Source organism: Dama dama, chromosome 10 (genome assembly GCF_033118175.1).
Source record: "Dama dama isolate Ldn47 chromosome 10, ASM3311817v1, whole genome shotgun sequence".
In the NCBI taxonomy this organism is placed as follows: domain Eukaryota; kingdom Metazoa; phylum Chordata; class Mammalia; order Artiodactyla; family Cervidae; genus Dama; species Dama dama.
Window position 1 is genome coordinate 11,644,958 of NC_083690.1, and position 23,857 is coordinate 11,668,814.

Sequence of the window (23,857 nt, forward strand, 5' to 3'; positions counted from 1 at the left end):
AAAGCAAAGGAAATAAAAGCAAAAATAAACAAATGGAATCTAATTAAACCTGAAAGCTTTTGCACAGCAAATGAAACCATCAGCAAAACAAAAAGACAACCCTTGGAATGGGAGATAAAGTTTGTAAATGATATGATCAATAAAAGGTTAATATCCAAAACACATAAACGGCTCATATAATTCAACATCAAGAAAAGACCACACAATCTGAGTAAAAAATGGACAGAAGACCTGAAAAGACATTTTTCTGAAGAGGACATTCAGGTGGCCAATAGGCATATGAAAAGATCCTTGACATCATTAACCATCAGAAAAATGCAAATTAAAACCACAATGAATATCATCTCACATCTGTCAGAATGGCTATCATCAAAAAAAAAAAAAATCAAATGTTGGCAAGCATGCGGAGAAAAAGGAACCCTCATACACTGCTGATGGAAATGGAAATTGGTGCAGCTGCTACAGAAAACAGTATGAAGGTTTCTCAAAAATTAAAAATAGAACAACCATATGAACCAGCAATTCCACTCCTGGGTATACATCCAAAAAGAAAAAAAAAGAAAATATTAATTCAAAAAGATATGTGTATCCCAATGCTCATAGCAGTGTTATTTACAATGGCCAAGATATGGAAGGAGTTCATCCATAAACAGACAAATGCATTAAGAAGACATGATACACACACACACACATACGAATACTACTCAGCCATAAAAAGGAATGAAATTTTGCCATTTCCAACAATATAGATGGACCTGGAGGGTATTATGCCAAGTGAAATAAGTCAGCCAGAGAAAGACAAACACTATATATCACCTATATGTGGAATCTAAAAAATAAAACAAACTAGTGAACATAATAGAGAAGAAACAGACACAGATATAGAGAACAAAGTGGTGGTTACCAGGGGGAGAGGGAAGCGGGATGGAGGATTAAGAGGTAAAAGCCATTGTGTACAAAGCAGAAAAGCTACAAGGATATATCATACGACATGGGGAATACAGTCAATATTTTATAACAACTTCAGATGGAGTATTATCCTTAAATTGTGAGTCACTATGCTGTCTAACATGTAACTTATATAATACACACCAACTACGCTTCAATTTAAAAAAGGTCACATTTGTGGTTATCAGAGGTGGGGGATGGGGTATTAGATGAAGGCAATCAAAATGTACACGCTTCTTGGAGGGACTATAAGTTGGTGCAGCCACTGTGCAGTTTTGAGCCAGGATGGAGGTTCTTCAAAAAACTAAAAACAGAATTACCATATGATCCAGCAATCCCACTCCTGGGCATACAATCCGGACAAAACTATAATTCAGAAAGACACAGGCAGCCCTGTGTTCACAGCAGCCAAGACATGCAGACAACCTGAACGTCCTCTGACAGATGAATGGATGAAGACGTGGTGCATATGCAATGGAGGACTATTCAGCCATAAAAAGAACAAAATAATGTCATTTGCCACCACACGGATGCAACCAGAGATTACCGTACTAAGTGAAGTGAAGTCGGAAAGAGAGAGACAAATACCAGATGATATCACTTATACGCTGTGTCTAAAACATGACACAAATGAACCAATCTATGAAACAGACATGACTTAGCAACTGAACAGCAACCGGGACAAAACAGAAGCAGAATCATGGACACAGAGAATAAGGACAGATCTGTGGTTGTCAAGGGGGAGGGGGTTGGAAGAGGGATGGAGTGGGAACTTGGGGTTAGCAGAGATATGTTTTTATATAAAGGATGGATAAAGAAAAAGGTCCTACTGATATATAACATCATATTCTGTGATATGATTAGTGATAACAACATGTCACTATGTTATATATTCACGATCCTATGATGAACCATAAGGGAAAGGACATAAGGAAAAGAACGTGTATATAACTGAATCACTTTTCTGTCCAGCGGTAATTAACAACATTGTGAATCAACCATACTTCAATAAAACAGTTTTTAAAAGGTACGAACTTCCAGTTGTAAGATAAAGAGGGGCTAGGAATGTGATATGCATGCTCAGTCACTGAGTCCGGCCTGACTCTTTGAGACCCCATGGACTGCAGCCTGCCAGGCTCGCTGTCCATGGGGTTTCCCAGGCAAGAACACTGGAGTGGGTTGCCATTTCCTCCCACAGAAGAATGTAATATACAACATGATAAATATAATTAACATCGCTCTATGTCATATATGAAAATTAAAAGCATAAATCCTAAGAGTTCTCACTATAAGAAATTTTCTATTTCTTTCATTTTGTGTCTAAATGAGATGATGGATGTTCACTAAACCTACTGTGATAATCATTTCCTAATGTATGTAAGTCAAATCACAATGCTATACACAAACTAATATCGTGCTACGTGACAATTATATTTCAATAAAACTGGAAGAAAAACAAATTGTTAGAGGGACTTCCCTGGTGGTCCAGGGGTTAAGAAACTGCCTTCCAATGCAGGGGATGTGGGTTTGATCCCTGGTTGGTGAACCATTCATTGGAAGGGCCGATGCTGAAGCTGAAGCTCCAATACTATGGCCACATGATTCAAAGAGCCGACTCACTGGAAAAGACCCTGATGCTGGGAAAGATTGAAGGCAGGAGGAGAAGGGGGTAACAGAGGATGAGATGGTTGGATGGCATCACCGACTCAATGGACATGAGTTTGAGCAAGCTCCAGGCATTGGTGATGGACAGGGAAGCCTGGCTGCGGTCCATGGGATCACAAAGAGTTGGACACGACTGAGCGACTGAACTGAACTGAACTGGTGAACTAAGATCCCACATCCTGAGGGGTAACTAAAGCCCATGTCCCACAACTAGAGCCCATATGGCATAAATGAAGAGCCGACACGCCACAACAAAGACCTACCATGACCAAAAAATAAAACAAGTGTTAGAAGGGAACACTGCACTCGGCCCTCCTTCCTGGGTATTTCCAATATCCATTAGCATGTTAAGGCTCTGACAAGTCCTGTACAAGGTAGCCTGTTTAGTTTGGTTTTCAATTTTAAAAATGTGCTGCATGACAAAAACAAAAAGTAAGATTCATGAAGAAATCATGGGATTTTCATACAATGGACTACAATGGAGAAATGACATTTGCTACTTGTGACAACAAGGATTAATCTCAAAACACAACAAAACCAGTTTGTCCTCCACCCTCCAAAAAGAAAATTACTCAGTCTCATGTGTCTCATCCAGTCACTCCCTCTGTTTAGTATTTAGACAGCAGAAGATTCATTTTGAAAGTGTTAGTCTCAAAGTGTTAACTCGCTCAGTCATGTCCAATTCTTTGGTGACTCCATGGACTATAGTCTGCTAGCACCTCTGTCCACGGAGTTCTCCAGGCAAGAATACTGGAGTGGGTTGCCATTTCCTTCTCCAGCGGATCTTCCCAACGCAGGGATTGAACCTGCATTTCTGGAGTCTCCTGCACTGGCAGGCGGATTCGTTACCAGCTGAGCCCCCAGGGAAGTCCAAGGTACTAATTCCTGACCAAAGAGCATCACGAGTGTGTGTGACGCGGGAACAGAGCATCTGTGGACTTGAATATGTGTGGGACTTCATCTACACAGAGGGTCCACAGAGAGTGCTGGCCCATGATCCCACAGTGCTGCCCAGGCTCTCACCCTCTCTGAGCACCTCCTTCTGCTTCAGCACCCCCACGAGGGTCAGAAGACGGGGCAGGGCTGCCCAGGCGGCCACTGTGTGCTGGGCTTGGCTCCGCAGAGTCAGGACCCGGCCTCCCCTCCGCTCCTCAGAGGCCTTGAGGAAGAGCTGCACTGTGTTCTGGTCTAGCAGGGCTTTGGAAAACAGCCAGATCCTAGGAAGGAAAGTGACGGGGGCGTGGAAAACGTCAGCAGCTATCTCTGCAGCAAATGGTGTTTTTCCCTTTCAAATAAGCCAGTCTACGAAGTACGTGCCTGAACCCCACGCTTCAGACCCGTGATGGGATCGCCTGACTGGGCTCTCAGCCCACAGGGATTCAGTGTAACAGAGGGCTAAGATCACAGGCTCTGAGGTCAGTCAAATGTGAGACTGAATCCCAAAGCTAATGCCCACTCACTGTGCGGCCTTGCCCAAGGACATGACCTCCCTGAACCTCAGTTTCTTCTTCTGTAAAGTGGAGGAAAACGTGGAACCACTGATGCTGAACTGATATTGCTAACGAGTTATCAGTCTATGTTATTACGGTGGGGGATGAGGGGCAAAACAGTCCCAGAAGCCTGCTGTTAAACTTCCTGGAGAATTGGGGCTGGCGACACAGTGCCAATCATCCACATGGTTTTTTCCTTTGTTTGGGTTTTTCCTCTTCTTGGCTCAAGGCATGTAAGGCTTCCCAGGTGGCGCTAGTGGTAAAGAACCTGACTGCCAATGCAGGAGCTGCAGGAGACACAGTTTTGATCCCTGGATAGGGAAGATCCCCTGGAGGAGGGCACGGCAACCCACTCCAGTATTCTTGCCTGGACAATCTCATGGACAGAAGAGCCTGGTGGGCTATGATCCATGGAGTCACAAAGAGTCGGACATGACTAAAGTGACTTAGCACACACGAGGCATGTTAAGATCTTAAGTTTCCTGACTAGGGATCGAACCGATGCCCCCGACATTGGAAATGCAGAGTCTTAACCACTGGACCACCAGGGAAGTCCCACATGGTATGCTCTTTATATGACACCATGGGAGATGCTTTCCAAGGGAGTACCAAGACCAGGGGCAAAGTCAGCCATGCTTTCATGGCTGCACACTCACACAGGTGTGAGACAGTGTGTGTTTCCCTAAGGAAATGCACTATTTACAAATAATGCCATTGTTTGGTTTCTCATTTTGCACTGGCTGCTAGGAAGCTCAGAGCCAAATCATCAGCTCCACTCTAGAAAATGGCATGCATTTCATTTACTGATGCCACTTTGATCATCCCATTTTTCCTTCCCTTCACCCTAATTTCCTCATGTATTTTTTTTTGAAACCAAGAATAAGAATCGGCAAGCTACGGACCAAAACCAGCCCACCTGTATATTAAGTAAAGTTTTACAGGAACTTGGCCACTTGCATTGATTTACATGTTGTCTACGATGCTTTTGTGCTACAATAGCAGAGTACCCGCCACAGAGAGCATGTGGCCCGCAGATCCAAAAATATCTACCATCCTGTCCTTTCCTGAAAATTTGCCAGTTGTCGACCTAGAACAATATACATTTTCACAATCTACCTCAAACCCTTTGTAGATTGGGAATAAGGCTTCCCAGGTGGCTAGGCGGTAAAGAATCTGCCTGCCAATGCAGGAGACACGGCTTCGATGCCTGGTCCAGGAAGATCCCCTGGAAGAGGAAATGGCAACCCATTCCAAAATTCTTGTCTGGGAAATTCCACGGACAGAGGGGCCTAGCAGGCTATAGTTCACTGGGTCATAAAAGAATCAGACATGACTTAGCAACTTAACAACAATTATGAATGCTGCTATAACTAAAAAAGAAAAGAAAATAGATCAAAGTGGAAAATTGAATGTCTCCTCCCTTCTACTCCCTCAAGCCTTAAAATCAAGAATGGCACGGATGGTCCCATCCTATTCAGCGATGGTCCCAGAGGGCACTTCTGGGTGATGATTTCCCACCTCCCAGGACTTAGCCCTTCAACCTCAGAGGCCCCCTCCCTCCTTGAAGCCGCCTGGGGATGGTCACCTGGCTGGGGCGATCTTGCTGGAGAGCTGCAGCTGAACAGCCCTGGGGGCTCTGAGGACCTCCTGGTGTAGGAGGACGTTCACACCCCAGCCCCGGGTGTTCCTCCGGCTGTCCTGGCTCGCACTGGCCTCCAGCAGAATTAGCTCCTCGCCAGACACATGCACAGACAGGGAGCCGTCGAGGCTGCACTCTCTGTAATGCCGGACAGCCGCCTGCACCTGCAGAGAAAGAGGAGAGAGTTCAGAAGCAGGGGTGTTGGGGGGACTTCTCTGATGGTCTAGTAGTTAAGCATCTGCCTTGCAATGCAAGGTACATGGGTTCAATCCCTGATTGGGGAACTAAGATCCCACATGCCACAGAGCAACTTAGCGTGCGAGCCACAACTACTGACCCCTTGCGACTCAAGTAGAGGATCTGTGTGCTGCAGTGAAAGATCTCCCATGACACAAGGAAGACACTGCTTGCCACAGCTAAGACCCAACACAGCCACATAACAAATAAACACATACTTTTATAAAACAGTAAAAGTGAAAGCGTGAGTCACCCAGTCACGTCCGACTCTTTGAGACCCTATAGACTATAGTCTGCCAGGTTCCTCTGTCCATGGGATTCTCCAGGCAAGAATACTGGAGTGGGAAGCTATTCCCTTCTCCAGAAGATCTTTTCAACCCAGGGATCAAACCTGGTTCTGCCTGCATTACAGGCAGGTGCTTTACCATCTGAGCTACTAGGGGAACCCCTCTTTTTTTATTTTCATAAAAGATACTATAAAAAAAAAAGCAGAGGAAGGACAGGAAGGGTCTGCAGGAGCTGGGTATGCAGGAGGGCCTCTTCTTCCAGGAAGACTTCCTGAGTCACTCCAGCACTGAGTATCATCAAACACTCAGGAAGAAAAATAAGACAGAGGGAAGAATAGGGGGACGCCTTCCCTGACCCCAGCTCCTTGCCCAGGAACAGAGGATCACCTTGTCCCTCCCACTACCTATGAGGTGGGCTTTCTGTCTTACAAATGGAGAAACTGAGGCTCAGAGACTCACATATTCAACCTGGGCCTGCCTGGCTCTAAAACTCATGTTTGTGCCTGAAAGAGGGCTGCTGCGGGAAGCAGAAGATCCCTGAGCAATTCAGTTACAGAAAAGTATGCTCCACAGTGCCCCTTGGGGCCCAGAGAACCCCTAGAAGCTCTGGAGGTCAAAGGGGAGAGTGTCTGGTGCATAAGGAGGGGCCACACTTGGGGTGAGTCCTCTGGTGGCTCAGAGGGTAAAGCTTCTGCCTGCAGTGCAGGAGATCTGGGTTCAATCCCTGGGTTGGGAAGATCCCCTGGAGAAGGAAATCACAACCCACTCCAGTATTCTTGCCTGGAGGATCCCACGGACAGAGAAGCCTGGTGCAGACTACAGTCCACGGGGTCCCAAAGAGTTGAACATGACTGAGCGACTTCACTTTCACACCTGGGGTGAGGCTGGAGCAAAGGCCTGGCCAGACCCCCCAGGATGAGGGGGGGAGGAGTAGGGTGCGAGCGGCGAGGCCCACTCTTCCACCGGCTCTGTAGGACCTGAATTGGGCCTCGGTTCCCCCTCTACAGGGTAGAAACTGGCCCAGCCCAGTCTGCATGTTACAATCGCTCGGGGAGCTTTTACAAGTATGCCTGGCCCCTCGCTACTTGAATTGATAGACAGTAGTGTATCTCATGCAATGCAATAATATTCAGTGATAAAATGAAATGAGCTATTAAGCCCTGAGAAGACACAAAGGAATTGTAACGGCACATTCTAAATGAAACAAGCCAAGCTTTCACTTCAAGGCTACAGACTGAATGATTCCAACTGTATGATGTTCGGGAGGAAAAGGTAAAACTAAAAATACAGAAAATGGTAACTGGTGGCCAGAGGGTAAGAGAGAGGGAAGGAGGAACAGAGGGATCGCAAAGGATCTTTAGGGCAGTGAAACTACTGTGTATGATACAGTGAAAGCTGATTTATGACATTATGCACTTGGCAAAACCCACAGAATGTATGGCACAAAGAGAGAACCTTAAAGTAAATGATGTACTTTAGTTCACAATGAGTTAATATTGGTCCCTCCCATTTTAACAAATGTACCACACTAATGCAAGATGTTTGGCTTATTTTTTAGACATTATCCTTTCATCTATTTATTTTTTATTTTGGCCAAGCCGTGCAGCATGCAGGATCTCAGTCCCCGACCAGGGATCGAACCGGCACCCCACAGCAGTAGAAGCACAGTTTACCACTGGACCACCAGGGAAGTCCCACAAGATGTTAATAAGTGGGAAAACCGTGTATTGTGGAGAACAGGGGTCTACAAGAACTCTCTGTACTTTCTGCTCAATTTTCCTGTAAACCTAAAACTGCTCTAAAAACTGAGATTTATTAATTTTTTAAAAGAGTGCCTGGGACGCCCTAACCAATCAACTCAGCATCTCCAGGCTGCGGTCCAGGAATGTTCTATTAATAAAACTGCTCCACCTGCTTCTAACATGCAGCTGAGGCTGGGAACTTCCAGGGGATACCATGTCTTCTCTGATTGACTCTGAGGGCCCGAGAGGTCTTATGGAGCATGCGTTCTCAACCCAAGGGGCAATAACGCTCTAAGTGCATAATTGGTTCTTGTGGGGGGGGGGGGCTGGTTAAAAAAATAACTTCTTATATAAGGCACAGATATGCATCTGCACATAACAGAAATACAGGACATGTGTGAACTTAAATTTTTATAGAGGGGACGATTAGGGAAAAAGTGTCTAACAAGCCTCCTTGGTTGGGGATGCAATAATGAAAATTAGGTTGAGAAACATCAATGAAGAGACACCTGCGGCAGGGGGGATGTTTCAATAGCGGGGATGGATTTGAGAAGGCTGGGCTCCTAACCCCCAGACCCAGCCCCCATTCAATCATAGAGATAACGTGAGCAAAGGCTCCTGCTGTTTTAAAAAGTAATAATATACTCAATACTCTTAATGGCCTCTATGGGAAAAGAACATTAAAAAAGAGTGGAGATACATATATACACATGAAGTGAAAGTCGCTCAGTCGTGTCCAACTCTTTGCAACCCCATGGACTATACAGTCCTTGGAATTCTCCAGGCCAGAATACCGGAGTGGGTAGCTGTTTCCTTCTCCAGGGGATCTTTCCAACCCATATGTATAACTATATCACTTCGCTGTACATGTGAAACTAACAAACCATTGTAAATCAACTATACTCTAATTTTTAAAAAAAGTGACAATAAAGCCTGAATCCATTAGCTGACCCAGCACCCAAGGTTCCAACAGGACCCCTCCACCTTTTCCATAAGTGCTGGAGACACACGGCGCTCCACATCCAGACTGCCTGGGTGCCCATCCAAGCCCCTCCACTTAAGGGCTCCATGACCTTGTACAGGTCACATCACCTCTCCATGCCTCAGAGTCTCATCTGCAAAATGCCGAGACAGCAGCACCATGAGGCATCCATGAGATGATCCACATCAAGGGCTGAGACCAGAGCCCGGTGCATGACAAACATTCAAGGGACATCAGCTCCCGTTATAACTGACTTCGGCGATGGCACATTTTCCATCTGACAGGTGCCATGATTTTATACACCTTGAAAGCAAAAAGGCTGCTGATGAGACAATGAACCAGCGTGGGTCTGAAGACACATCCTGATTTCAGAGATACCAATACATGAGAAAACACGCCTCTGAGAGCTTCCATTCTTCAGAGCCCTTCCCGGGCTCCCCTTGAGTTGTCAAAACCCACAGGCACAGGACTGAGGCCACAGCAGGCATTTAAAAACTGCTATCGAATTCTGGTCCTCATCCCAGTGGGGGTGACCCATCTACACCTCCATCTCCCCAGCCCGCAGCCTAATTCCCGTGTACACAGCATACTCTCAAAGCAATCAAGGTGGGGGGCTTTCTACGGAGCCGGCCCTGGGGGAGCAGAGCACAGTCCTCCCACCTGCACTCCTCTCCCGGCCTCTTCCTTTCCCTGTAGAATGAAACCCTACAGGGTGTCTACCCCACACTGGGCAAAATACTCTGGGATCTGAAAAGCCTCTTCCAGATCCAACGACAGGACAGGGTTTCGAGGACAATTCTGCCTCTCTCCATTTTCAAGGGTGAAATGTGATCCTTTCACCCTCCAGGGAGCTGAAAAACCTTCTTGCCTGGACAATCACTTCCAAATGACAGATTTGGAAATCTCCTTCCCATCTGTTCTTGATTCTGCAGGGGCTGTCTGGCTAAGCTCAGCATCGTGGTGTGGCCCTCCCTCTGCTCCCCCCCACCGCCCTCCAGCCTCCCTTCCTTCCGCCCCAGCTCCCAGCAAGCCAGCTGCTCGCAGACAACACTTGGCAGGTAACTGAGTTCATCCCGAAGGGACCACCATCTGTACCTGTAAGTATGGAGGAAACATGGGTCCACGGGGACGTCTGAGCTGGAAGGAAACCACCGAGTGGGAGTCAGATCCGTTCAGCTGGACCAAGACCTGTTGGGAGGGGGAAGTGGAGAAGGGGTGAGGGGGTCAGAGGGAGTGAAGGAGTGAGATGCAGAACCCAAGAAGGTGGCTGGCTGGGCACTGAGAAGGCACAGGTCATCCCAGAGTTGTCCCAAAGCCAGGCCCCACAGCAGATGCCTGAAGCCACCATCCTTCCAGGAAGGTTCTCAGCCTAAATCTTACGGAGACTGTCTTACTTGGAAGCTTGAGAAGTGAGGCCCCAGACACGGGGCTGAGAGGACAGCTCTCAGGCAGCAGACCCCATCCTCCCCCTGCCGTGGTGTCTGCTCATGCCTCCCGTGTTCACGGCTGCCATTTATTTGACCCTGACTATGAACCAGGCTGGTTTTACAATCCTCATCTTATTCAATCATCACCCCTGCTCTCATAGGCTGGTATTGCTATCCTTCTTCTCAGGAGGAAAAACTGATGCTCAGCGAGGTTGAATAATTTACCCAAGGTCACACAGCACAAGTCCACAGTGGAGCTGGGATTTGAACTTGAAAGCTCCTTGGAGATGGGAACAGAAACACAGTCATCTGTGCAGTCCCAATATATCGCACGGAGCCTGGCATGCAGCAGAGACACTATCTATATACGGTGAATTAATGAATATATCCACAGTGGCTGCTATATATGCACCAAAATGCACTTCCTTTCCCTCTAGGACATACAGCTAAAACTACATTTCCCAGCCTCCCTTGCAGCTGGGTGGGGGGTCAGGTGATGAGTTCCCACCAATGGAATTACTTATGCGCCTGACCAATGAAAACCTCCTGCAAAATTCTCACCCTCTTTCTCATCTAGCCAACTGGGGCAGAGCCACAGGGTGGTGGGAGCCTGGGTCCCTGAGTGACTGTGTGGAGTAGACCCACACTGAACTGTGAAATGACTGCAGAATAAACTTTCACAGTAAAGCAAACTTTTGTTCATCATATGCACACTGCCAAAATAAAGCCTGTGCGATCAGCTTGCCAGGGCCAGCTGAGGGCCACCTCCTCAGCTGTCCCATACTGACACCCACATGCTAACATTAAATCCCCTCCTCCCCCAGCTAGGAGGCAGAACTCGGTCTTCTGACCTGGGACGTGACGTTGTGGTTGACGGTAGCTCGGGCATCCACACCACAGTCAAATGCTCCCTCGTGCCTCTGTCTAAAGACAATGTCCCCGTCCACATTCAGGGCTTGGGGAAACCTCAGCTAGGAAAGAACAGACAGCACCTTTTACTCTCGCCAGCAGTCAAGCTCTGCTTGGAGGTCACCAACCAGCATTTGCCCAGCCCAGGGATGGGTACCTGGAAGGAGTGAGTCATGTCCAGGGCCAGGTTATGCCAGACTTCACAGTGCCGAGATCTGTTGTGGTGCAAAGCCTTCAAGTGCAGCAAGACTTTCTGGTTGACTCTCAGAGTGGCCTCGACACCTCTGTTCTTAGCCTGTACAAGAACCGACGGCCCTGAGAGAGGGGACTCCCCATCTCTGAGTGCCTGCAGAGGCCACCCTCGGAACCCAGCAATCAAAGTGGCCCCAAGATTGATGGATGAAAGCACAGTCTACACTGCGCCATTCATAGGAAAGAAAGGGGGGCAGGTGCCAGGTGGGCCTTTGATATGTGTGGTAAACTCCAGCGCCCACAGATAGGGTTAGCAGGGTAGGCTTTAGGGCCTGTCTCTCATTCACAAGGAGTGACTGCTCTAATCACTGCTGCATTTGTTAACACTCAGCATGGCACCTGGTGCATGGCAGGTGCTCAAGAAATATCTAGATGAATGCAGAATCGCTAGTTGTAGTTATAGCCTGAAATCCCAAGGGCAATGCCATGCTAAGAGGAAGAATGTTTAATTCACAGTGTGGCAGGCAGAAAAATACCCATCTTCCCTAAAATATCCATGTCCTCAACTCTGAACTCTGGGAATCTGTTACCTTACAGGGCAAAAGAGATTTTACAATTAAGGATCTTGAGATGGGCAGATTATCCTGGATTATTCAGTGAGCTAATCACAAGGCTTTTTTGGTTTGTGTTGGGGTTTTTATTTTTTTGGTCAAACAACAAGTGAGATCTTAGTTCCCTGACCAGGTATTGAACCTGTGCCCCCTGCAGTGAAAACATAGAGTCTTAACCACTGGACTGCCAGGGAAGTCTCAAGGGTTCTTCTAAGAGGGAGGCAAGAGAGTCACAGTCAGAGAGAGGAAGATGCTACTCTGCTACCTTTGAAAACAGAGAAAGGGACCATGAATCAAGACAAATGGGTGGTTTTTAGAAGTTAGAAAAAGCAAAAAAAAAAAAAAAAGGATTCTCCCCTGGAGCTTCTAGAAAGAATGCAATCCTGGAAACACCTTGATTTCAGTCAAGTGAAACCCATTTTTTATTTCAGATCTCAAGAAATGCAAGATAAATTTGTGTTGTGAAGCCACTACGTTTGTGGCAATTTATTATAGCAGCAACAGTAAATACATACACAGAGTTAACCACTTATTCACTCAACAACCATTTCGCTTCTGCCACATGCTAAGTACAAGCAGCAGGCTGCCATCTTTTCCCACCTCTGCTGACTGAGAAGTTAAAAAATGTCTTGCCACCAGAATTTTATCATTGGTGAACGTCTCTAAAAGAATACACAGCTTTATTTCAGAGCCAGGATGGAGGAGGAAGAAACAAAGGTCCAAGAGAAGTGGAAAATGTGTGTCATTAAACAAATATAGGGTTGTAAAACCCTGGAGAAGGAAATGGCAACCCACTCCAGTGTTCTTGCCTGGAAAATCCCATGGACAGAGGAGCCTGGCGGGCTACAGTTCACAAGGTCACAAAGAGCTGGACATGACTGAGCACACGGGGTTTTAGACAGAACAGTCAAATTAAATTAAAGGATCCCCACCAACTTGGTTCTAGCCTGTTGCTGTCAGGTGAGGTTCAGGCCCAGTGGGTCAGATCTTCCAATTTTTTATAATTAGAAGCAGAGATCTGTGTTTTATTCCAAATCTTCTGATTGAAATGTTGACACTTTTTTTCTTTACTTTAAATGCTAAGCAGGCCAAACAAAACACATCTGCAGGCTGAATTTGGCCCATTCGCCATTTTGCAATCTCCGGTTTAGAAAATAGGACACACCACCGGGAAACATTTGCGCAGGTGTTCTGGGTCGTCATCCCACCCGTGGTTCCCCCTCAGGACCTCCAAGGACTTCAGCTCCCAAACCTGGGGGCTGCTCACAGCCCAGTTTGACAGGCAGGGAAGTGAGGCCCCAGAAACACAGGTCTCTCTCCATGTACAGCAGTTGGCCCAGCTCCAGCCCCAGACCTATGGATATCCCCAAGGGAGAAACCACCACTGTCTTCCTTCTCCAGGGCCCAGCACACAGCAGGTGCTCAATACATGCTTGCTGGAGAATGGGATCATCTCCTGGAGCATCTTTTCCTAGAGGGGTCAGGAAGGAGACTCAGATGAGGGCCTATAGCCATGTCATAAGTATTCAAGATTGCACCCAAGTACAATCTTGGAAGGACTGATGCTGCAGTTGAAACTCCAATACTTTCGCCACCTGATGCAAAGAGCTGACTCACTAAAAAAGATGCTGATGCTGGGAAATACTGAAGGCAAAAGGAAAAGGGGGTGATAGAGGATGAGATGGTTGGATGGCATCACTGACTCAATGGATATGAGTTTGAGCAAACTCCAGGAGACAGTGAAGGACAGAGGAGTCTGGTGTGCTGCAGTCCATGGGGTCACAAACAGTCAGACATGACTTAGCAACTGCACAACAAGTACTCGAGAAAGATCACTGTACTCCATTTCGATCCTCACAGCAACTGCACCAGAGATGATTGCTGTCTCCACTGCGCAGAAGAGGAAACTGAGATCCAGAGACACAAGATGATTTGCTAAGGGCACAGAGGCAAAAAATGAGTTTCACTCCTAGAAGACAAATGCCAAGACCCTCTAAGTCAGGGGTTAAAAACTACAAACTGGAAAAAACCACAACAAAAAACTGGCCAGCCTGTTTTTGCAAATCAAGTTGTTTAGGCTGCTATAACAGAAATACCACAGACTGCATGACTCAAACACCAGAAATTTTACATCTCACAGTTCTGGAGGCTGGAAGTCCAAAACCAAGGTGCCAGCATAGATGGGTTTTAGTGAGAAACCTCTTGCTGGTTTGCAGATGGCTACCTTCTCATTGTGTCCTCAGATGGTGGAGAGAAAGCTCAGCTCTGATCCTCTTTTGGGAAGGTCAGTAATCTTATCATTAAGATTAATTACTTCATGGCAAATAGATGGGGAAAAAAATGGAAACAGTGACAGACTTTATTTTCTTGGGCTCCAAAATCACTGCACACAGCGACAACAGCCATAAAATTAAAAGATGTTAGCTCCTTGGAAGAAAACCTGCATGACAAACCTAGACAGTGTGTTAAAAAGCAGAGACATCACTTTGCCGACAAAGATCTGTATAGTTAAAGGTATGGTTTTTCCAGTAGTCATGTACGGATGTGAGAGTCAGACCACAAAGAAGGCTGAGAACAAAAGAATTGATGCTTTCGAACTGTGGTGCTGGAGAAGACTCTTGAGGGTCTCTTGGACTGCAAGGAGATCCAACCAGTCCATCTTAGAAATCAAACCTGAATATTCATTGGAAGGACTGATGCTGAAGCTCCAATACTTTGGCCACCTGATGCAAAGAGCCGACTCATTGGAAAAACCCTGATGTTGGGAAAGATTGAAGGCAGGAGGAGAAGAGGGGCAACAGAGGATGAGACAGCTGGATGGCATCACCAACTCAATGGAGATGAGATTGAGCAAACTCTGGGAGATAGTGAAGGACAGGGAAACTTGGTTGGCTGCAGTCCATGGGACGGCAAAGAGTCGGACATGACTGAGCGCTGAGCAACTGAACAACAATCTTACCATAAGGGCTCCACCCTCATGACCTAATCAACCCAAAGCCTGCACTTCCAAATCACATTAGAGCTTCAACATACGAATCTGGGGAGGGGAGTGGGTACACAAACATTCAGCCCACAACAAAAGTTTTATTGGAACACAGTTGTGCCCATCCATTTGTGTGTTTCCTACAATGTTTGTGAGCTACAAAGGCAGAGATAAGTAGTTGCAACACTGACTGTATGACCTGCAAAGGCTACAATAGTCACCATCTGGTCCTTCAGAGAAAAACTTGATCAACCCCTGCTCTAAATTAGGTATATAATGCATTTTCTTTCTTTTTTTTTTCTTAATTTTGGTCACACCATGCAGCTCGTGAACTTCCCCAACCAGGGATTGAACCTGTGTCCCCTGTGCTGGAAGCACACAGTCTTAACCACTGGACCGCCAGGGGAGTCCTAGAATGGACTTTTGACAGCACCGGGCCAACAGCTACTCATTAAGCACTGACTGTGCGCCAGGCCTTGCGGCTCTCAGGATGAAAAAGCAGACACATCCCAATCACGGTCTCGGACTAGCACAGGGTCCAGGCTGGGGTCTTTCTCCCAAGAGAAGAGGTGAGGGTTTTTAAGTAAGGGGGCGATAATGACTATGCTGGCGTGCTGCAAAACTCCCTCGGGCTGTCAAGTAGCTTGAATTAGGCAGACAGCGGAACAGAAAACTCGGGCCGGAATTCTCCGTTTGCTTCGTCCAGTTGAGAGAAGATGGCAACCTGAACTGGGGACCACTGGGGTGAAAAGAGCCCTGGGATCCTCACTTACCAGGTGCCGATTCCACGAAACCACGCACCCATCCAAGCTCCTGGGGATGGCCCTGTCGTCATATGGGTGGGTCAGGCCTGCGCAGACCTGGGAGGGACAACCACACACACACACAGATGGGTCAGAGGCAGGTGGAAGCCCCTCCCCGTTGAACCCTGGAGCCTACTCACATAGGGGTGCCCGGCCTGGTAGCCCAAGACCACGGTCTGCAGGGTCTCCTCCTGGGCATCCAGGACCACCCTGGTCTCCAGGGAGTAACGCTGGTGCTGCCGGTCGGCCGTGAAGGTCTCCTGCAGGAGAATGTGCTGCGGGAGGAAGGGCACGGTCCAGGGGTGCCTGGCGTGGAGAGGGGGGAACAGGCCAAAGCCATTAAAGCGGCTGGTGGGGTCAGTGGACACCTGTGCCCCAGGGGCCTGTCACTGTCTTGCAGAGTTAAGACTTTGTTACAGGGGACTAGCCTGGGGGTCCAGTGGTTAAGAGTCCACCTTCCAATGCATGGGATGTGGGTTTGGTCCCTGGGTCAGGGAACTAAGATACCACACGCCACGCAGCAACTAAGCCCTCACATTCCAGCTACTGAGCCCGCATGCCGCAACTAGAGAGAAGCTTGAGTGACGCAACTAGAGAAGCCTGCACACTGCAACAAAGATCCTGTGTGCCTCAGCTAAGACCTGATGCGGCCCAAATAAATATTTTTTTTAAAAAAAGACTTTGTCTATGTGCGTGTGTGCGAAGTCCCTTCAGTCGTGTCTGACTCTTTGCGACGCTATGGACCACGGCCCACCAGGCTGCTCTGTCCATGGGATTCTCCAGGCAAAAATACTGGAGTGGGTTGCCATTTCCCTTCTCCAGGGGATCTTCCAGACCCAGGGAAGGAACCCGGGTCTCCTGCATCTCCTGCTGTGCTGCAGGCAGATTCTTTACCATCTGAGCCACCAGGGAAGCCCTGGCACATAGTGGGTGCTCAATAAATATAAATGAGATTTAAAAAACGGATGAGACCTTGACAAATGCAGCGGCTGCTGGCTTTGGGTTACTGCTGCTGTTCTGACAGTAGATGGCTACGGGCCCCCAGCTGGTCAGCGCACAGCCTGGACTTCAGGCTGGGTCTGCTGACTTCAACCCTGTGATGTTCACCCCCCCCGACAAAGAACAGGCTTTTTAACCAGCTGTGCCTCCAGGAACTGAAATGGGTCCCCCAGAGCAGCCTTCAGCCTGGGGTGATGAGACTGTTTTCTGTGCCACCTTGGCACTCTAATGAAAGGGGGTGAGGGACGTGGGGGCTTTCAGGGAGGGGGCTCGACTCTGAGCTCCGGGTTCTGCCTGGGCCCCTCCAGGCAGCATGGCGCACCCCACTCCCTGGTGAGTCTCCACACTGGAGAACAGGTGACCCGGGCAGGCACCACACCTCGGGGGAAGCAGCCTGGGGGGAGGGGCCACACATACCGAAGGGAGAAGGTCCCCTGCTTCTGGTACAAGCTCCTGTCTCGAACCAGCTCCTCCAGTATGCCCTCCAGCTGCAGGCCCTCAGGATGGCCCCTGGCACTGGTCCCCAGAGCCGTCAGCGATACATGACTCTTCCGTGGCTGCAATGAGATCAGGCTGATGTGGAGGGAGGCCCGGAGGGTCCAAGCTGCTAAACATCCTGCCCTGGGGGTCTCCAGGGGCAGCCCCTACTCATCACCCCAGGAATGACCACCAGAAAGGGCTGATCAAATGGGCTGCAGCCTTCACACCATCAGACCTCAAGGTTGCACAGGCATACCTCTAAGGCAAGACCTCTCCAGGCGCCCAGCAGGAATGAAGCACTTGGATGTCCAGTACCAGGTGGCCGACCTTTGCTCTGGGGTCAGCGCTAGTATGGCTGGGATCCATTTTATAGATAAAGAAACTGAGGCTCGGGGAGGCTTCTAGGCCAAACTAGTAGCCTTCCCCAGCCCAGATATGAGATTCAGGGTCTCTTGATGGCAAAGTCTCCAGCACAGGCCACCTGCACCCTTACCTGCTCCGTGTGCCTGTAGGCAGCCGTTAGGTTCAGCTCCCGCTGGGGGCCCTTCAACCAGCAGCGCAGGATCTTACGGTCCCGGCTGTTCTCAGCATGAATCTCGCTCTGCACCGCTGTGCTCCAGGCTGATTCTATTTCACTCCGGGTGCTAAAGAGGCTCTGTGCCAAGGCTGTCACCGTGGAAACCTGCAACGAGGATGAAGAGGCTGACCAAAGCCTTTGCACACCCTATTTCCTCCTCTTGGGATTCCCTTTCTCACAGTCCCACTTGGTGAGCTCCTACTCATCCTTCAAAACCCCTCCAATGCCACCCTGGTGCCCCCTGGCTCCTGCCTCGAGGGGACTGTGCTGTCCCCAGACGTGCCCACTGAGCTGCCTCCTTCTGAGCCCAAGTCAGGCCTGGACCCCCCTTCCCCATGTCCACTCATCATCCCAACACAGGGAGACGCTTGATGTACCAGGTTCCCACGTGTGACATCACGTAAGTCCTTCTCTGGTTGCTTTCCTTCCAAACTCTGCTATGCTGCTTCACTAGGCAGGTGGTATAAAACTGACCTCCATCCTCAAAGTTTTCATTCTGCATTTTGGCAAAAGCCTCCTGTCTATTTGTTTCTAAGGTACCAGCTCAACCTACTTTCATATTTTTCTGTGTCAGCTGCTGAGCAAGAACATGAGACACTGAGGTTTATTTTGGGGTGCACTCTCCCAAATTCCCCTGGCAACTAACTCTGAAGAGTGTCAATACTGGGTGAGCCAGACTTCACGCATCAGGGACCCGGTATGCAAAACCCCCGAACCTTGGTTTTAACCCTTTGCTCAGAAGATTTAAACCGCAAGAAATCGGGCTCCCTGGCCGCTGGTGAAGGGGGTGGGCAGGGGGCGTGGCTGAGCATGCGCACCCGGAGGTAGGTGGTTGCTGGCGTGTAGACGTGGATCTTGCCATGCCTCTGGAGGCCCTGGCCCCTGCAGGCCACGTTTATCACCAAATTCTTGAGGGTCCAGGCCTTGCCCAGCGTCAGCTCCAACACAGCCTGGAACGTGGCTCGGTTAGGCCAATACAGCCTGTGAGCCATGGAGACCATCAGCCAGGGACTATTCAGGTTCAAGGCTCCTGCAACAGGCAGAGAACAAGAAACTAGTTATCCCCAGGGCAAGAAGGGGGCTTTTGGCAGGCAGCAAGAGACCCCTTAGAGTCATCATGGTCACTGCAGGGCACATCTCATAACTGGGAATGACTGGGGGTAGAACATAAGGGAAACTTCTAGAATGACTGTAATGTTCTGAATTTTGACAGGAGCTTGGGTTTCACAGATCTGTGTACCTGTCAAAACTCATCAAATGGTACCTGGGAGATGTGGGCATTTCACCTTAGTGAATGATACCATACTGAAATGTTTTCAGTAAGATATGTTAGAAGAAACGCTAGGAAAGTTGGAGAGCAGGGCACTGGAGTGAGATGATCAAGAGCATGGCCTTAACTCTTGCAAGCTATGTGACCTCTTTGAGCCTGTGCTTCCATCATCTGTAAAATGGGTACAATAGTACCAATCACAGTGTCTTGGGACAGAGGAAGCATCCGCTCAGAAGAGTAAAAGGTCAATCATCAACATTATCAGAAAGTTGACATTCTACATAGCACATTGACCTTCCACAAGGAACTAAAACCAGTCACTAGACCCCTCTCATATTTTGTAATAAATCTCCCACTTGCTCAAGGGCTAATTCAGTAAATATTGCTCCAGACTCTCGGAACTTGGCAGTGAACAGGAGGCATAGTTGCTGCCTTGATGGAACTCGCGGTCTGGGGGCAGTGGTGAGGGAGAAATCTTGAACAAATAAACATAATGAAACCTGTACTGTGCTGGCCTCAGCTGCTCAGTCACGTCTGACTCTTTGCAACCCCGTGGACTATAGCCCGCCAGGCTCCTCTGTCCATGGGGATTCTCCAGGCAAGAATACTGGAGTGGGTTGCCATGCCCTCCTCCAGGGGATCTTCCCAACCCAGGGATCGAACCCAGGTCTCTCACACTGCAGGCAGATTCTTTACTGTCTGAGCCACCAAGGAAGACCTACCTAGGTAGAAAATGCTGAGTGCTAGGAAGGAAAAGAAAGAGGGAGTTAGATCAAAGTCAGGAGGATCAGTGAAGACTCCCATGAACAGGACCATTGAGCTCAACCCTGAATGAGGAGCAGTGGAGTCTGTCAAAGGGAGGGAGCACTCCCCCACCTCCTAGTGGAGATAGGAGACTCACTACATGGGGAAACTGAGGCTGAGAGGCCAGGATTCAGGGCGACCCAGAACAGCAAGGGTAGAGGGTAAGCTGCCAAGTTGAGAACAGGGAGATATCGAGTAGCGTGTAGTCAGGTGCCCTGACCTGAGGTACCAGTTCCGCAGGAGATGGGGAGATTGCTCCACGGAAGAATAGAGTGACTGAAAAAAAAAAAAAGGTCCACAGATATGGGGCCCAGGGTCCTCAGGGAGAGCCAGGACCCCACCCAACAGGAAAGTCCATCAGTCAACAAGAGCACCCCCACTCATACATACATACATATATACAATATGAAATACTACTTGGCCATGAAAAAGAACGAAATAATTCCATTTGCAGAAACACGAATACAACTAGAGATTATCATCCTAAATGAAGCAAGTGAGAAAGACAAATACCGTGTAATATTACTTAGACATGGAATCTAAAATGTGACACAAATGAACTGATCTATGAAAAAGACTCATAGACATGGAGAACAGACTTATAGTTGACAAGGAGGAGGGGGAGTAGGGGAGGGATGGATTGGGAGTTTGGGATTAACAGATGGAAACTATTATATATGGAATGGATAAAAAAGGTCCTACTGGATAGCACAGGGAATAATATTCAATATCCTATGATAAGACATAATGGAAAAGAATAGAAAAAATGTATATATATAATGGAATCACTTTGCTGCATAGCATTAATTAATAGAACATCGTAACTCAACTCTACTTCAACAAAATAATTTTTTTTTAAAGAGCACACACACCCTCCCCCTCCCATAGAGCCTCCTTCCAAACAAGTTTCAAGTTACTGACTCTTAAACAAAAGCACATACCCTACTCTTACCTGGCATGTGGGGAAAGCAACTAAAAGGAACTTCAGAAACGAAAAGAAAAAAGAAACTCAGGGAGAACAGATCAAAGTCCCCCAATTCTATAACTTACGTTCATAGAGAAGAGAAGACAATGCATTCATGAAGAACTTGCAGGAACACAAAAGAGCTCTTGGGAATAAAAGATAGACAAAACTAAAAATGTCAGTAGGAGGGCTAGTGGATGAAGTTGGGGAAATCAGCTCTCAAAGCAGAACAAAAGGACAAAGAGATGGAACAATGGAGAGAAGAGAGAAAATCAGAGGTTTAGTTTCTGAGGACCAACATCTATCTGACCAACAGCAATTCCAGAACACAGAAAGGAAGAAATTACCAAAGAAACTGTGCAAAAAAACTACCAAGCCCCAAATGGTGGGTCTCCACATTGCAAGGTTATATGTCAAATGCTTAGTACAGTGAATGAAGAGAGATCCAAACCAAGGCTCATCATTGTAAGATTTAAAGATACGAGGAATAAGGGCTTCCCTCATAGCTCAGTTGGTAAAGAATTTGCCTGCAATGCAGGAGACCCTGGTTCGGTTCCTGGGTCAGGAAGATCCACTGGAGAAGGGAAAGGCTACCCACTCCAGTATTCTGACCTGGAGAATTCCATGGACTGTATAGTCCATGGGGTGGCAAAGAGTCGGACATGACTGAGCGACTTTCACTTTCAGGAATAAAGAGAAGCTCCTAAAAGCTTCCAGAGAGAGACAAAAGGGTCACAGACAAAGGATGATGGATCAGAAATAGCACCAGACCTCTCAACTGATTCACACAGACAGTGGAGCAATGTCTTCACAATCCCAAGGGGAAATCATTTCCGACCTAGAGTTCTCTATTCAGCCAAATCAAATGAAGACAATTTAAACATTCAGGGTTTCAAAATGTTTACATCCTGTTACAGGTTGAATTGTGTCTCTTGAATAGATATGTAGTCCTAACCTCTGGTACCTCAAAATGTGACCTTATTTGGGAATGGGTCATTGCAGATAAAATTAGTTAAGATGAAGTCATACCAGAGTCCCAGGTGGCTCAGTGATGTTGGGAAGATCCCCTGAAGGAGGAAATGGCACCCCACTGCATTATCCTTGCCTGAAAAATCCCATGGACAGAGGAGCCTGGTGGGCTACAGCCCATAGGGTCACAGAGAGTTGGGCACACGGAGCATGCACAGACACTTAAAGAGACCCTAAGTCTGATATGACTGCTATCTTTATATGAAGAGAGAAGTTTGGACACACACACACACAGAACCGTGTAACAACAGAGGCAGAGACTGTTGTTGTTGTTTAGTCTCTAAGTCCTGTCCAACTCTTTGAAATCCTATGGACTGTAGCCCACCAGGCTCTTCTGTCCATGGGATTTTTCAGGCAAGAATATTGCAGTGGGTTGCCATTTTCTGCTCCAGGGGATCTTCCCAACCCATAGATCAAACTTGTGTCTCCTGCAGGCAGAGATTAGAGCAATGTAACTCTAATGTAACTCAATATACCAACCAAGGAACATCAAGCATTAATAGCCACCACCAGGATCTAGGAAGAGGCAGGAAGGATTCCATCCAGGGTCAAAGAGAGAACATGGCCCTACTGACGCCTCACCTTCAGAATTCTAGTCTTGGAGACTGTAAGAGAATAAATTTGTTGTTTTAAGCCACCCAGCTCGTGGTATTTGGTTAACACAGCCCTAGCTAACGAATACACTTTCCATGTATCCTCTCTCAAGGAGCTACTGGAGGATGTGCTCCATTGGAACAAAAGAGCAAAGCAAGAAAGAACATGAGCGCAAGAAGCAGGGACTGTGGCCCAGAGAAGTGGAAGGCACTCCCTGAATGATGGTGAGGGGATGCCCAGGACATAGGTGGTCTACCCTGGAGCAGCAGTGGTTCCGGGAAGAGCGTCGACAAGAAAACTAGAACTGATTGAAGCTGACAAGTAATCTGAAGTGTGTGACCCTCTGGAGAAGAGTTTTGCGGTGTTGCTAAAAATTCTAGGAATAATCACAGGAGGAAAATAGAAAATTAATCAAACAGGGGGGAAAGGCTATTATAGCTCCAGGAAAAACAAAAAGTTAGAATTCTAGTATACCACATGTCTCAGCTGTGAGGGACACAATTATATCAATGCTGAATATTAACAAACTGTAACTCTTGGGGGAAGAGAGGGAAATACATATTTTAAAAGGGATGGTGCAGGTTAAATTCTCATCCTCTATCATAAGAAATACATGGAGAATAAAAATGCCTGAGAGAAAAATCAAGAAGTGTGATTAAAAGATGGAGGATCTGATAAGAAATCATAAAAAGAATTTACAGTGCTTGCCATTTCAAGCAAAATTTGGGATAGGAAGACATGTAGCAGAAAATTACTGTGTTTGTTGTAACTTTTAAAACTTTAAAAAAATTTTCAAGTACATACATGAATTCAGAGACTATGATAAGATTCCCATGTAACGTTCACCCACCTTCAACAATTTCCATGTCATAGTCGAATTCACTTTTCAAACTATGTATTTCTTCAATAAAAAAATAAAAATTAATTCAAAGATAAACTATGGTACATCTATCTTTATAAATGGGAGACAGTGTTCCAAGGAGATGAAATAGCAAGTGCAAAGGCCCTGAGGTACGTCTGGGGAACAGAAAAGAGGCCAGTAGGGTTGCAGGATGATGGGCACTGGGGAAAGTAGGGTGAGATGAGGTTGGAGAAGTAGGCAAGGCCCTGTAATGTAGAGCTCTGTTGGTAAGGGTAAGAAATCAGGATGTGTTTGTGTGTTTCCTGTAACACATTAAAGGCCCGAGCCTTGAGATAGCCAGGCAGACAGCAGGGAAGGGTGCTG

The 23,857-nt window shown here is 47.4% G+C and overlaps 1 protein-coding gene across 1 annotated transcript in view; it reads right to left on the reverse strand.

Annotated features, from left to right (window-relative positions):
• The window catches only part of LOC133063958 (uncharacterized), a 151,942-nt gene that overhangs the window by 61,832 nt on the left and 66,253 nt on the right, over positions 1-23,857 (reverse strand). Inside the window, exons 29-38 of the mRNA XM_061153893.1 lie at positions 18,790-19,001; positions 17,888-18,076; positions 17,332-17,471; positions 16,056-16,221; positions 15,886-15,972; positions 11,484-11,621; positions 11,269-11,388; positions 10,086-10,178; positions 5,689-5,906; positions 3,637-3,830 (exon numbers count right to left, since the gene is read on the reverse strand). Of these exons, the coding sequence (XP_061009876.1) occupies positions 3,637-3,830; positions 5,689-5,906; positions 10,086-10,178; positions 11,269-11,388; positions 11,484-11,621; positions 15,886-15,972; positions 16,056-16,221; positions 17,332-17,471; positions 17,888-18,076; positions 18,790-19,001 (1,557 nt within the window). The remainder of the gene's footprint in view (positions 1-3,636; positions 3,831-5,688; positions 5,907-10,085; positions 10,179-11,268; positions 11,389-11,483; positions 11,622-15,885; positions 15,973-16,055; positions 16,222-17,331; positions 17,472-17,887; positions 18,077-18,789; positions 19,002-23,857) is intronic.